We start from the raw sequence: 14,952 nt of genomic DNA, 5'->3' as shown, positions 1-14,952 counted from the left end.
CCGCGTGGCTCACGGGCGCTTACGGCCAAATCGTCTCTATGTGTATTTTACTGTGTGGCCAAAGAGCCTGGGAGTGTAAAACAACGAAGTGTAACCAGCTCATCCACCCACTAGGTAGACAGTGGTCGAGTCTCTGTAGGCGATGTTGGACAGTGGGGTAGATTCCTGCCTGAGAACAAGCTATGGTCGTGGAACCAGCGAACCGGCCAAGCATAAGAGCCTGTTATGGTGCCGTGACAAGTGCCATGATCAAAAGCAGCTTAGGGAAGGAAGGGTCTGCTTCAGCTTCCAGGTGACCGCTTGTCACTGAGGAAGGAAGCAGAAACCACAGAGGATCTGTGCTTGCTGGCTCGCTCACAGACTCACACTCAGCTGGCTTCTCATACAGCCCAGGGGACTCTGGCCAGGGTATGGTGCTGCCCACAGTGGGCGGAGCCCTCCTCCATCAATTAGAAAACAAGACAGTCCCTGCTCCCAGATATTTGCACAGGCCAGTGGGCTCTGGGGAAAGCCTGAATGGAGACTCTCTCCTCAGGGGACTCTAGGCAGCGTAAGGTTGTCAGCTGAAGCTAACTAGGACAGAACTAATACCGACATATAGTCAGGTAAACACGTCATAGACTCCATGTAAGTGCTGATATTTAATCACCCCCTTTCTCTCTCCTAGTTTCAGTGTAACAGACGGGTAGAAGAGGGGCTAGTCTGCTCGGGTGTGTTGCATTAATTAGCTTGCATTGGTTTTGAAATTTCTCACAGAATTCTACTTGTTCTGCTGGTCATACTTTCAAGGCCTGCTAGAACTCAGCCAGCCTAAGTTTGCTGACTCTACAGGTTTAAGTGATTAATATTCGGTTTGCCAGAATATTGTTGGTTTTGGAATTCTCTTTATTTATGCAGCACTTTTTTTTCCAACGCGTTTCCTCAAAAACACTTCAAGCCACAATAACAGGGCACCTCGTAGTCCCAGGGCCCAAGTTCGTATGAGGAGAAGGAAAGAGAGTGTGTACTTGTGTTAACTGTGAACCTCAACAAATGTCCTGGGGGTGACCTGAGGTCTCCATCAGCCCAAACAGCAAGTGAGAAATGCTGGGAGCCAGTGTTTGCTCCCCCCCTCCTCCCCGCCACTTCAGAAATCAAATGGGGTTGCTCCCAGCCATCAGCCAGTCCCACAGCACACGTGGCTCCCAAGAGAGCTTCACTCACACCATGCCCGGCAGTGAAGGTCATAAGCTGCTTCTCCTCTTGGTCGGTTTGTGTACTCTTGTGCACTCTTTAAGAGAAATCCCCCTTGGAGGCTATGCAGACAGCCCAGTGGCTAAGAACGCTTGCTGTTCTTGTAGAGTTCAGTTTCCAGAGCCCATATCAGGTGGCTGGCAACTGTTTATAAGTACAGCTCAGGGGGTGGGTGATGCCTTCTTCTGACTTCATGGGTACCTGCAAGCTTGTGTGAATTCACACACACACACACATACACACAAATACATAAAAGTAAAATAAAATCTTTCAAACAAAAGAAAGCAAACTGCTGTAAGGAACATTTTGCCATTGTAATTATAGGTGAAATTCAGAATAGGAGCAAACATTACAAAACAAACATACAACAATAACAAAGACCCAAGGGGGCTGAACGTTTGCTCAGTAGTTAGGAACACACACTGTTCCTCCAAAGACCTGAGTTCAGTTCCCAGCACACATGTCAGGCAACTCACAACCTCCTCTAACTCTATGTGAAGGGTCCAATGCCTCTGGCCGCCATGGGTATCTGCACTCCGATGTGTATGTGCCCCTTCCTGACACACATGGAGGTACACAGACATACACACAGAACACGCTCACACACACACACACAGAGGATTAAAAATCAAAAATACTACAGAACTGGGGCAATAGCTTAGTCGGTGTGTGCTGCTGGGGCATCCAAGTTTAATCCTGAGTCCATGTAAAAAAAAAAAAGGAGGGTGTGGTCACACAAGCAGGGAAGCTGGATTCTGCCTCCACATTCTGGCTTCTTTCTTCTCGTTACCTCCATTTTAGGACCACGCTCCCAGCTTATGTTTAATATTTTCTCTAGCAATTTTAGATCCCTTCACAGAAAGGATGTGGGGTGTCCATTCCAGTGGGGAGCATCCACAACCCATCCCACATCTAGGGATTAGAGATCCTTATTGGCCAAAGCAAACCGGAGCCTTCCCCGGGCTGCAGTTAAGAACCCAGGGGTCTTCTAGGGACCAAGTTGCTCTGCAGGGAAGCTCAGGGTAAAAGAAATCTGTTCTCATCTGACTTATGAATGAAGAAGTGTATATAACATCAGGGTGTTATTTGTAACCTATAGCTTTCCTGTTTCCAGCCTCCTGACCGAGACCAGCATGGGTTACATGTTCTGTAACTTGCCACCAAAAGTGACTTCACAAATATTACAAGCATATTCTGTGTGTTACCCACGTCAATGTTCCCAAGAACATTAATGGATATAACATATCTTATGAAAGACATTCACAGTGGGGAGGACAGGGAGATGCTTATTTGAGGATTTTGAAGCTCTCACTCTTCCTGCGGGTACCCTCGAGGCCAGGAGAGTCTGTTGGATTCCCTGATGCAGGAGTCACAGGGAGTTGTGAGCCACTGTGGTGGATGTGAGGAAAGGAACTCGGGTCCCCGGGAAGAGCAACGTGTGCTCTTAACCACTCAGACTTCTCCAGCCCAAGTTTTTGTCATTTTTACATTGAAAGCTCTTGTTGAAATGACTGTTTTGTGCCTAAGTCTTTGGTGTCACCTGTGTTTATTATATTCATTTTACTTACTTATTATTATATTTTATTTTTTGGTTTTTTTGAGACAGGGTTTCTCTGTATTCTTTTCAAGCCTGTCCTGGCACTCATTCGGTAGCCCAGGCTGGCCTTGAACAGAGATCTGCCTGCGCTTGCCTCCTGAGTGCTGGCATTAAAGGCGTGTGCCACCAGTGCCCGGGCCCGGCTATTATATTTTATTTTAATACTATATTTTGTACTCGCATTATTGAAAGTTCATTGTCAGGTATGCCTTTCCTGCCGGGCTAACGCCATCACCTGTGTGCCTTCCCACAGGTCATCATTGCGCTTTCGGAAAAGCACCGCACACACATCCCTTACAGGAACTCCATGATGACCAGCGTGCTCAGAGACAGTCTGGGAGGAAACTGCATGACCACTATGATCGCCACCCTCTCTTTAGAGAAGAGGAACATTGATGTAGGCCACACTCCTCCCTGCAACTCTTAGTCTGGGTTCTGACGGGGTGGACAGGTGGCGTTGAGGGGCCTGTGGGAGTCTGCGTCTTTTGAGCAGGGTTATATACACCCTCAGAGGTAAATACACCACAGGGCTCATAGCTTTGGGCTCTCTACCAGTGTTATAAGGAACCCCTGCGAGAGCTGGTCTCAGATGAATGGCTTGAAGAAGCCATGTTTGCCAATCTCAGAAGGCCTGATGATAGAATGAGAGAAGGCAATCTTCACCTGCCCTTGCTCAGTTCCTCTGACTGGTGAGGTCTGGGTACCTTGGAGTCATCCTGAGATTTGATCCTAGACGCTCTCAGATGGTGGCCCCTGGATGCTCAGCCAGGGGATATGCAGAAGGCCTTGCCTGGGTAGCCAAGGAGCCAGCTGGGCTCTCGTAAGAGTCAGATTAACATTTTGGATGTAGACATTCCTGGGTGCACCCCAGGACTTCGCCAAGTCATTCACGGCGAATGGTGTGAAAACCTTTGGTTTATTACAAACATTTATTCTGTGGTATTGCATGCTTGTGGATCATAGTGCCTGCTATGCTTATGCCTTTCATGTGACATTCTGGTTTAATACATTCTGGTCACGTACATGCCAGTTGCATCTTGGGGCCCAGGATTGCCTATAGTTTTGTCAATTTGCCTATATTTTTGACATTTTACCAAGCCACACCCATCCTAAAAAATACAGTGTCCCAGGGCCAAAACCCCTCCTTGCGAGGCATAGTTATTTACTGTATGTGTTTCCAGACATCTTACCCTTTTGGTATCTTTTTCTGTTAATGAAAATTAAGTTTTATCTAGAGAGAAATGCCTTTCTATGCCATCATATTTTAAGCAGCTGTTTTGTGGTTTTCCTCAGGAGTCCATTTCTACCTGCAGATTTGCTCAGCGAGTGGCCCTCATCAAAAACGAAGCTGTCCTCAATGAAGAAATTGACCCCAGACTGGTAAGCAAATGCTTGATGTCACTCGGGCTGGCATGCAGCTTCATGTACAGGTGAAGATAACTGAGTGCTGGCATGACAGGCATCACCACCACATCTGTTTTCTGTGATGCTAAGGCAGACGTGGGGTTTTGTGCATTCTGGACAAGGGCTGTATGCACTGAGTTGCATCCTCTGCCCCAGGAAGAAACTTAATCTTTATATTAGACTCCAAGAAATACATATGCTTAACAAGGATATGTGTGACCATCTGGCCCTGGTGAGGGGCAGTGGCTCTCTGTTAAGCAGTGTCTAAGACACTGCATGCATCTACTGATGCAATTCTCAGCATCCTTGGGATGAGCTCCTCTGGCTGTCTCCATGGATAGTGAAGTTGAGCACAAGGGTGAGAAATAACTTGCTCATAGTCTTAGTGAGAATGGGTAGCAGAGCTCAATAGTCAGGGTTAAGAAATCTGCTTCATGGGCCAGCATGGCTGAACACATCCATCAGGTTTACATGCAATGGCTCAGCAGGACAGCATTTTCTCAGCCCTGGATGTGATTCCCCAGAACTACAATGGGAAAGTACAATTATATTTATACACTGGCCCTAACCTTTCACAAAACACTAGTTTTCCTTTCTTTAGACAGAGTATCAAGTCATCTTCCACATGTCTCATGAAGAGAGAGAGCTATTAAGTAGAGATATTATGCGCAAGCATACTGTTACATATTCTAGAGTTTCCTAAAGGTTAGCCATAGTTTGATTTGTGGAAAATTAACACTTTTCTTGGTTTCAAAAATAACTCCTGCCTCATCAAAGCAACTTTTTATGCAAGGAAATCACAGATACATGATTCAATTACTCACTTTGAATATGTTTTTTTTTTCTTTGTGTTTGTAAGTTCTCTGCAAAGGAAAAGGCTATATTGGATCAACACAGGCTACCAGCTAAAGCTCTAACTAAATCTCCCAGATTTATCAAATTCCATGATGAAGGGTGTATGCATATTTTTAAGTCACTTAGCCTTTCTCATTTCTGTAGAAAAGAAGCTGATGTGAGCCTTGCAGAGTTTAAAAATGTGAAATCTCACCAACTTCATTTTCAAATTTCTCAAAATCAAAATATGATCGCTGATCACTGTTGTGCTCTGATCTCTGTGCCTACTTCATCACCTACCTCTCCTGACTGCTATCACTCCACTGAAGGAAGGGGAAGGGAGGAAAAGAATAATGGAGCTATCTGTCTTGTCCCACCAACTTCAAGGAGTCTTGCTTTCCCTGATGGAGAGTCGGTGGGCGAGGCAGGAGCTTCCTGTACCCACCTTGGTCAGATCCCAGCAACACACAGAGTCCTAGGGAAGGGGACAGAATGCAAAAGCAGAGTAAAGAGGAATTGCACCCCTAGGGGATGTAGTCTGTTATCCCTGTCCCTCCCACATCTTAAGAGTATCTTATCACACTGACTGCCCCTGTCCCTCCTGCATCCCAAGAGCATCACTGTGACTGCCCCTGTCCCTCCTGCATCCCAAAAGCATCATTCTGGCTGTCCCTTCTCCTCTATCTCCTAAGAGCATTGTTGCACAGAATGAGAAAGGTCCTATTATGTAGAAGACAAATATCAGTTCATAATTTGTGGAAAATAAACATGTAAGACATTGGAAGCTTTTCTTTATAAATTTGGCCAAAGAGACTTTTCTTTGAAGGATCTGAAGACAGAGGACCAGCATGCGTTTGATGTTGGTCTGTGGCAGATATAAAGAGATCAGGAGCAAAAAGCTAATAGCTGATAATTGAAGTAACTGCCGTGGTTCCTCCTAGTGCTGACTGGCATGGTAACTGCCAAGTGTGGCTTGCTAGTCTCTGCAGTAATGGCACCTAAAAGCACACTTTGGTGCTTATTATTTTCCAGTGTGAAACGTGCCTGGAATACAATAAAAACTGTGTCATGGGGGCAGATGGGATGGCTCAGAACTTAGGAGAGTGCACTGACGTTGCAGAAGACCCGAGTTCAGTTCCTCACACCCTTGTCAGGTGACTCACAAGCCTGTAACTGCAGCTCCAGAGACTGATGTCCCAGGCAAGCATCCTCTGCACTCGTGTGCACATGCTCACACACAGACATAATTTCTAAAATAGTAAAACCAATCTGTTTTAAAGAAGCGTTCAAAAACCTCCCAAGTTATAACTTGGCTGGGATTTCCTGTGTTTTACTCTCAGATTTTAATGCCAAGTGTGGTGCCACCCTGTGTGACCAGAATCACCACACACCAGTACTTCAAAGCAACATGGTGATGCAAGGGACATGAGCTGGGCAGATTCTGAGATGACTGGACATAGGTCAGGATCCCCCTGATGCCTCTAAGTCCAAAGGAAATCTGTGGGGGGGGGCATGGCCATGGTAATGGTAATTTGGGGTTATCAATCCTTAGAAAATATAGACCCAGGAGATGGCTCAATTGGCTGAATGCTTACAATGCAAGCATGAGGTTCTGAGTTTGATGCCCACAACTCACATAAGACAGCTGGTGTGATACGAACCCCTGTAATCCCAGTGCTGGGAGGCAGCGGTAGGACAGCATGTGCTCCCACACATGTCCACAGGCGGTAACAGGAAACTAAAGCATCAGTCTCAGTTTAGGAGAGGCGCTAAAGTGAATGACGAGTTCTTGTCCAAAGAGATCTGTTCTGTGCGGCTCCAAGGTCTCTGATAGTTTTGAAAGGCGACCGACAAGTAAAACATGACACCCTGTGCATTTTAATTAAGTCCCTGGAGACTGTGTCTAAATGCTGTGTGATTTGGAGGGACTGTTGGTCCTGTTGATGTGGCCAACAGAACCTGAATCTCACTCCTATAGAGTTCTGTAAGCATCTTTAGAACCTGTTACTTGAGGGGCGGGAGCCCAAGGCTGAGGTGTCCTTGAGTGTGGACAAACAGTGTTAACCCAGGGATGGAAGTCTCAGTCCTGCATCCCCAGAGAATGGGATGTCTGCTTTCTCCCTAACATAAAAGCAGCTAAGAGGGAGCTAGAAAATGGATCTATTTTCCAATATGGAGACATCAGGGAGGCCATCTGCCATATCCCACACTTCAGTTGGACATGTGGTGCTTTCTTCAACTTTTTGTTTTATTTGTGTGTGTGTGTGTGTGTGTGTGTGTGTGTGCGCGCGCAAAAGTAGTAGGTACATGCAAATAAGCACAGGTACCTGTGGAAGCCAGAAAAAGACATCAGATCTCTTGGAGCTAGAATGTTAGGCAGTTGTGAGCCACCTGACTTGGGTGCAGGGACCTGAACTCGGGTCCTTTGAAAGAGTGGTACTCATTCCACTGAACCAGCCCTCCAGACCACAAGTACTGTTTTCTTGAGAATTTGAAAGTCTTATCCATCCTTCATCCAGGTTTGAATTTCCCATGCACAAACCCCCTTGGTCTAAAAGGTTGTTTGTTTGGTTGGTTTTGTTTTCACTCTGTAGCCCTTGCTGGCCTGGAACTCACAGAGATCATCTACCTGCCTCTGCCTCCTGAGAAACAACCCCCAAGTAAAGAAGTGAGAGACTAAACAAACGGTCTTAGAAAGGGGGAGAAGAGTTGATGTCACCTTAGCTGGGTTAGGGACTCCAATTCTCAAGCTTGGGTACAAAGAGATGCCCCTCCTTTTTACTAACACTGGGCTTTGTGCTGGGTAGTTTTATATAAGCAAATCTTAAGATTGGGCTGTAGCCAAGCCTGTGGGGCATTTTCTTAGTTAGTGATTAACGGAGGGAGGTGCAGTCCTTCGTGGGTGGTACCATGTCTGGGCTGGTGGTCCCGGGTTCTGTAACAAAAGAGTGTGAGCGAGTCACGAGGAGCAAGCCAGTAAGCAGCACACACACGCCCCATGGCCTGCCATCCAGTGCCTGCCCTGAGTGAGTTCCTGCCCTCACTGCTTCTGATGATGAACTGTTATATGGAACCAGGAGCGAAGGAAACCCTTTCCTCCCTAAGCTGCTTTGGTTATGGTGTTTCCTCACAGAAATAGCATCCCTAACTAGGACAGGTGTCTTTAGATCACATAGCAGGAGGGGCAAAGGATGTGTGGATGCTCTAAGCATAGAAGTTAGAAAAACTAGATTTTATCATTCTTGGCTTCTGGTGTATTGGCAAGAAACTAATAAATGGATTACGAACCAAATAAAATTCTTATCAACTTTTGGTTACACTTATCTTCAAATACTCTTGGGTGTTATGTATGGACAATAACATGATCTGCAAGCTCATACTTCTTGTCAGTGTCTCATCAGCCTAGCCAAAAATTCCAGTAGTATTTTAAAGACATTCTTATCTTACTGTTTCTACCACTCATTGCTAAAATAAAGGATTACTGTAACTTTTTGGTTGATACTCTCTGACTTAAATATGTTCACTTATCTTCATCTTGACTGTCTGTCTTTACAATGTATTGATGGATTCTTGATACTATACAGTTTTAGAAAAAGGTGTGTATGTGTGTGTATGTGGTATGTGGTGTGTGTGTGTAATATGTGGTGTGTGTGTGTGTGTGATATGTGTGGTGTGTGTGTATGTGTGTGTGTGGTATGTGTGGTGTGTGTGTATGTGTGTGTGTGTGTGTGTGTGGTATGTGTGGTGTGTGTACTCCTGTGCATCCATTCCTAGAGGTCATTTTCTGTCACGATCTGCTGCATGCCTTTGAGATAGCATCTCCCACTTCCCTGATAAGGACTGGAAGCAGGGATAATCCCCACCAGCTACCCCTCCACTCATTTCTGATGTAGCGGCATCCACTTCAATGACCTGGGTTCTAAGTGGGTGATGAAACTGGATCTCAGGTACTCATGTTTGTGTAGTAAACATGCTGAGCCACCACACACATACACACACACCCCACATATACATACACACATATACCACACAACACACACACATGCACTACACACACATTACACACACACACACACATACACACCTCCCCACACATACCCCCCTACACACACACCTTTCTTTGGGGGACACAGTCTCTTACTGGCCTGGAGCTCACCAGCCAGCTGACTGGCCACCAAACTGCAAGGACCCACCTCCCCAGCATTAGGTTACATGTATGCACGAGCTTGTCTAAGTTTTCCTCGTGAGTTCTGGGGATCACACAGGCCCTTTGCAAAGGCAGATAGTTTACTGACTGAGCCATCTCTGCAACTGCAATCAATTTTGACATATTTCATTGGAACATTATATGCACTTGAAAATTCGTGAAAGGCTGCATAAACCAATATAAATGAGCTCAAATTGTGTGAAAGGGAAAAAAAGATGCAGTAATAGAATATTCACGTAGTTTAAGACATGCAAGACGATATTGCATTATCCAAGGGAGCTTGCATTGGAACATGCATATGGACTAGAAGTGAGACAGTGTAAGGGAAGTGTTTTGACAACTGGTAACTTCTCTAGCACACTGCAGGAAGGACAGACGGGGAGCACAGAGAGATGTCTCAAGATGTATGTGTAATGATTTTTTTGTTTACAAAATAGTTCTAGGGTTATTTAGATCAAACGTTTGGGAACACTAATACCTTTTAGGTGGTTCTCTTTCCAGTTTTGTATCCTAAAATAGTTTTAATTAGTCACCCATGTGTGCACATTTAACGCACATGTGTGGTGGACATGTTCAGAGGAAAATTTGTGGGAATCAGTTCTCTTCTATCACCATGTGGGTCCGGGTCCCAGGGGTTGAACGAGTGTGTCAGGCTTGTTCCCTAGCCATTGAGCGGTCTTGCACACCCAATGCCTCCTAACCTTCCACACTATGCATTTGCCGCCACCAAGATTGTGCTGAGCAGAAGTGGACATGTGCTCTCCCTCTTTTCCCTGCACAGATGATTATCCGCTTGCAAAAGGAGATTACAGACCTGAAGACGGAGCTGGCCATGGCCACCGGGGAGTGGAGGACAGAGGAGCTCACGGAAGCAGAGCTCTACCAGTAAGCACAAACTCGCTTCCCCTGGGCGGTCAGGAACCGCGTGAGGGTACCAGTAAAGAGAGGCCTTCTCCACGGGAAGTGGGACGAGGCTGGCAGCATTTCTGCTGACTGGGCTTTGAGGAAGTAAAGGCCGGGAATGCCCGTCCCAGGCCAGCTGAGAAGGGGCTGAAGACGGGTCAGGCCATCTCACACTCCACTCACCTGATGCTCCCAGCTGTGGGTCTCAGATCTGAAAGGCATTCGAGAAGCATCCCTTGTATTACACTCCCCTTGCTTGGTCACCAGTGTCTGCCATGCCGGAGTGAAGTCTTCCTTTGTAAGTACACGGCCCACATATTACAGTTCAAAACCACACTTGGTATGAAAGCCAGCATTCAGGACTTCGTACAAGCCCGGTGTTCTCAAGCCAGTGAGATTTGCAGCCCTGTGGTGCGTTCTCATTCACTCTCTGATTGTGAGCTGTGAAGTGAGCTCTGTTTCTGTGATGCAGACGGTGGGTAGACAAGGCTTAGCAGGCAGAGGTGGGCTCCGTTTTCAATAGCAAGTGGAGCTGGGCTGGGGCTGGGGCTGGGGCTCAGGCGTAGAGCTTGTTGAGCATGCATGAAACCCTGCGTTCCACAACCCAAGCACGGAGCTGCACACCTGTAATATCCACACTGGGAAGTGGAGACAGGAAGATGAGAAATACAAGACCACCCTTGGCTACACAGGGAACTAAAGACAGCCTAGGGATGCATAAAACCTAGGGATGCATAAAACCAAGTGCTTTTTACTTTTTATTAAAAATTGATTTTATTTTCAAACGATGACAATTTCCCCTGCCCTCAGCTCTTCCCAAGCCCCTGACCTCCACACCCACCAAGTCTGTGCCCTTTCTTTCTCCCTCAGTAGAAAACAAACAGCCTCCTGTTCAGGTTTGTTTGCTTTTGCTTTATTTCTACTTTTCAGAGCCCATGTCTTTAAAAAAGTTCTATGAGATTTTTCTAAAGACATGGCCAAGTCACCAACTCTTTCTCAGAGGGGAAGTGGGAAACAGGAGAAAGTGGCTCTTTAAACTGCCCAGTCCGATGGCCTGAGTTTAACCCTGGACTCACAGGGCAGAAGGGAGTGACCCTTGCAAGTTGTTCCTTGACTTCCGTCTACACACACACACACACACACACACACACCGTAACACACACCATAACACACACCACATACACTCACATACCACACACACACCACATACCACAATACATACTACACACACACACATACACACACACCGTAACACATATAACACACATATACAATACACACACGCCACATACACTATACATACCATACATACGACACACATACACACTACATACACTCATATACCACACAAACACCACATACCACAATACATACTACACAGATACACACACACACACTACATACAATACCACATACCACATCCACTCATATACCACACAAACACCACATACCACAATACTTACTACACACACACACACACACACACACACATACACATACACTACATATATACATGTACATACACACACATGTTTAAATGAGGTCTGACTGAAGCTTGGAAAGTCTTCATCCAGGTTATTGCTATAATCGAAGCTCCTTCCTCTGGGATCCTGCTTCCTAAGTCTTGAGTTTAACAATGCAATAGCTCCACAGCCTCCCTGACAGCATTGCTGCACAGCAGATATAAGATTAGAGTTAAGTACACTGTACCAATTGAGTTATTAAGGATTTCATGTCAGTACTGGAGAGCCGGATCAGCAGTAAAGAGGTTCCTAGTTCAGTTCCCAGCACCCACATCAGCTCACAACCACTGTGACTCCAGATCAAGGGGCTCTGGTTCCCTCTTCTGGCCTCCAAGAGCACTGCACACATATGGCATGCATGTGTGCACACAAACACACATAAAGCAAAAACAAACAAATAAAAACTAGTAATGTTACCCTTTGAAATGACTGAAGATGTCCTTGATCCAAGGGGACTCAGAGGGGAACCCAGTCATTGTATGCCTCTCCTCAAAGAAAGGACATCTTGTGAAGTATCACCAGCATTTGATCCAGCCAGGAAAACAAACCCCTGTAGGCTGTGCAGAAGGAGTCTGACAGGAAATGAGTGCACAAAGGAGCCATCTAAGATGCCAGCTATTAGTAGGGTATCCTGGAGATCAGTAACAGTAGGTGCCAGGGATTGGGGACAATGTGACAGCGACATTTAGTGGAATCTCCTTTACTGCAATAAATGCCTAGAAGTCAACTTTGGGGAGGAGAATGTATTGTTAGCTTGTGTTTGTGTTTCTGTGCTTGGTGTGACGCAGAGCATCATGGTAGATAGACACAAGAGAGCATGGCTGCTTAACTCATGATGGTGCCTAGCAACCAGAGAGAGAGAGAGAGAGAGAGAGAGAGAGAGACAGAGGGAGGGAGGGAGAGGGAGAGGGAGAGAGAGAGAGAGAGAGAGAGAGAGAGAGAGAGAGAGAGAGAGAGAGAGAGCACAGGGCAGGGCACGATAAAATCCCCAAGGACCTTCTCCCGGTGGTCACCCTACTTCCTAAAGTGCCTTACATTTCCGGAAATAGCATTGTCAGCTAGAGACCAAGCCTTGGATGAAGGAGCCGGTAAGGAACACTATATTCAGAGCAGAGTGGTGGTATCATCAAGAACCGAGAGCTAGTGCTGCCCTGCAGTAGCTAGAACACGGGGGGGGGGGCAGCCCCGCTCCCTCTCATCCCAGCTCCCGACTCCCATCAGCGCCCAAGTTGGCTCAACTTACCCAGCAGAAGCCAGCTCCTCAGCAAGTCAGGGAGTATGGCTGCCTCTGATTCTGAGTCCGGGGGACAAGAATAGAAAAACTGGATCTTAGAACAACACACAAAACGAATAGCCGTGCTCTCCTGAATTTCTGTGCCCTGGGTGTTGCATAGGAGGCTCAGCTCTCGGTGAGCATTTCCATGTGATGGTTTGGCTGTGTTGGACTCAAGTCTTGGATGGGCGAATGGAAGGGAATGAATGGGGAGCACAGGACAGCACCATGAGAATCCCAGGGGTGGGGTTGCTGGGACGCTGAGGTGGCTTGGAGCAGTCAACAGCATTGTAGCTGTGTAAAGGGGCTTGCCTCAAAGTCTGACCACCTGAGTTCAACCCGGGAGCTGCTGTAAGGGAGGAGGAGGGTTGTTATCTGCTTACCATTGCTCTCCCCCACCATACATGTGTGCGCGTGCGCACACACACACACACACACACACACACACACCACTAATAATAATAGCAATAATAGAAGCTGTAATTAGTTGAAATAAGCACTTTAAAAGGACAGGTTCTACACACAGTCTTGGTGTAGAAAACATTCATGAAGCCTTAAAAGTATAGAAAAGGATTTAAAAGTTGCCAGAGGAAACTCAAGTCCAGGTCTGATTTATAACAGATTTTTCATTAGCAACCCTGGAAATAAGAAATAGTGATTTTGGGCTGGAGAGATGGCTCAGCCATTAAAGTCTGGGATCACAACCAAAATTATAAGAAATAGTAGTGATTTACAAAAAATATAAAAACAAAATCACTTCACATATATTTCCTAGGTCTAGCAAAATTAATACTAAAAGTAAAGATGAAATAAAGGATGTTACAGACATGCAAACTTTCAGACAGAAACTAGAGTCTTCCTCCCAGAACTGCCATGGTCTGTACGCTAGCAAAAGACACATATAATGAAGGGTAGGGAGCAGAAGAGATGAGCAAATGTGTTTACAGCACCTCTGTGGCACTTAGTGCTCTATAATATTTCTATCATTGCCATTTATTAGCTCTCCTATTCTCCCGTATATGAATCTGTCCGTTTAAAAATCACCAAAGGGCTGGAGAGATGGTGCAGTGGTTATGAGCTGTGGTGCCCAATTAGAGGATGAGTTTAGATCCCAGCACCCACACTGGCTAGCTGTGGTTCAGCTACAAGGTATCTGAAGCCCCTGCTGGCCTCCATGGGTATCTGCAAATGCATATGTGCGCACATGCATATTCATGCATGTGCGCGTGCACACACACACACACACACACACACACACACACACACACAATTTTTTTAAGTTCTGGAAATCACAATGAAATGTCCATTGCCAGGAGTTGAGGGGAGACAGGGAAGGGAAGTGATATTGTGACAAAAAAAAAAAAATTAAAATACTGAAAATCTCATGCTGGCTTCTACAAAACCATCAATAACAGATATGCAGATGTCAGTCTAGACAGATCCAGCATAGAGGGTGTGCAGGGCTAGCATTCTCTTTTGGTGCATAATTAGTATTTTCATTCATCTAACATTTGTTATTTATCTTGTGATCACAAAAGCACTACCGTGGGCTCTGAAAAGAATGCAGAAATACAAAGCCTGGAACTGGCTCTCACGGGGCCCACAGCTCGGGGGTGGTGAACAGACATGAGCACACAGTGTCTAAGCACCATGAGACAGTGTCAACAGGACAGGATGAGAATGTGGCGACAGCAACAGTTGTTCAAGAGCTCAGGGACCCCATGGAACTCGGTCAAGTGCTACTGAGCGTAAACTTGGGCAGTTCCCAGAGGGGTGGCTGCTGTGCCATCAGACAGAGTGTCTCCTTGGTGATCTCAGGCCGGCAGCTAGGGACAACATGGGCTGCAACCCCCATCTACACGCCAAAGCAAAGAGCTCGAGAAGCACCAGTGTATCCAGTGCACGGTACTTGTCCAAAACGTTTGTAAGAATGGCTCCCGTGGGTGCTTTGTTCTTTGTGTTTGACACAATTCACTAG

General features: G+C 46.2%; 1 protein-coding gene across 1 annotated transcript in view; it reads left to right on the top strand.

Moving 5' to 3' along the window:
* LOC127236515 (kinesin-like protein KIF6) overlaps positions 1 to 14,952 on the top strand; it is a 134,638-nt gene that overhangs the window by 98,111 nt on the left and 21,575 nt on the right. The window contains exons 8-10 of the mRNA XM_051204202.1: positions 3,084 to 3,227; positions 4,124 to 4,210; positions 10,057 to 10,160. Of these exons, the coding sequence (XP_051060159.1) occupies positions 3,084 to 3,227; positions 4,124 to 4,210; positions 10,057 to 10,160 (335 nt within the window). The remainder of the gene's footprint in view (positions 1 to 3,083; positions 3,228 to 4,123; positions 4,211 to 10,056; positions 10,161 to 14,952) is intronic.

This window comes from Phodopus roborovskii, unplaced genomic scaffold, assembly GCF_943737965.1.
Source record: "Phodopus roborovskii unplaced genomic scaffold, PHOROB, whole genome shotgun sequence".
Taxonomy (NCBI): domain Eukaryota; kingdom Metazoa; phylum Chordata; class Mammalia; order Rodentia; family Cricetidae; genus Phodopus; species Phodopus roborovskii.
The sequence above is the reverse complement of the archived record's forward strand: the minus strand, read 5'-3'. Positions and strand labels throughout refer to the sequence as shown.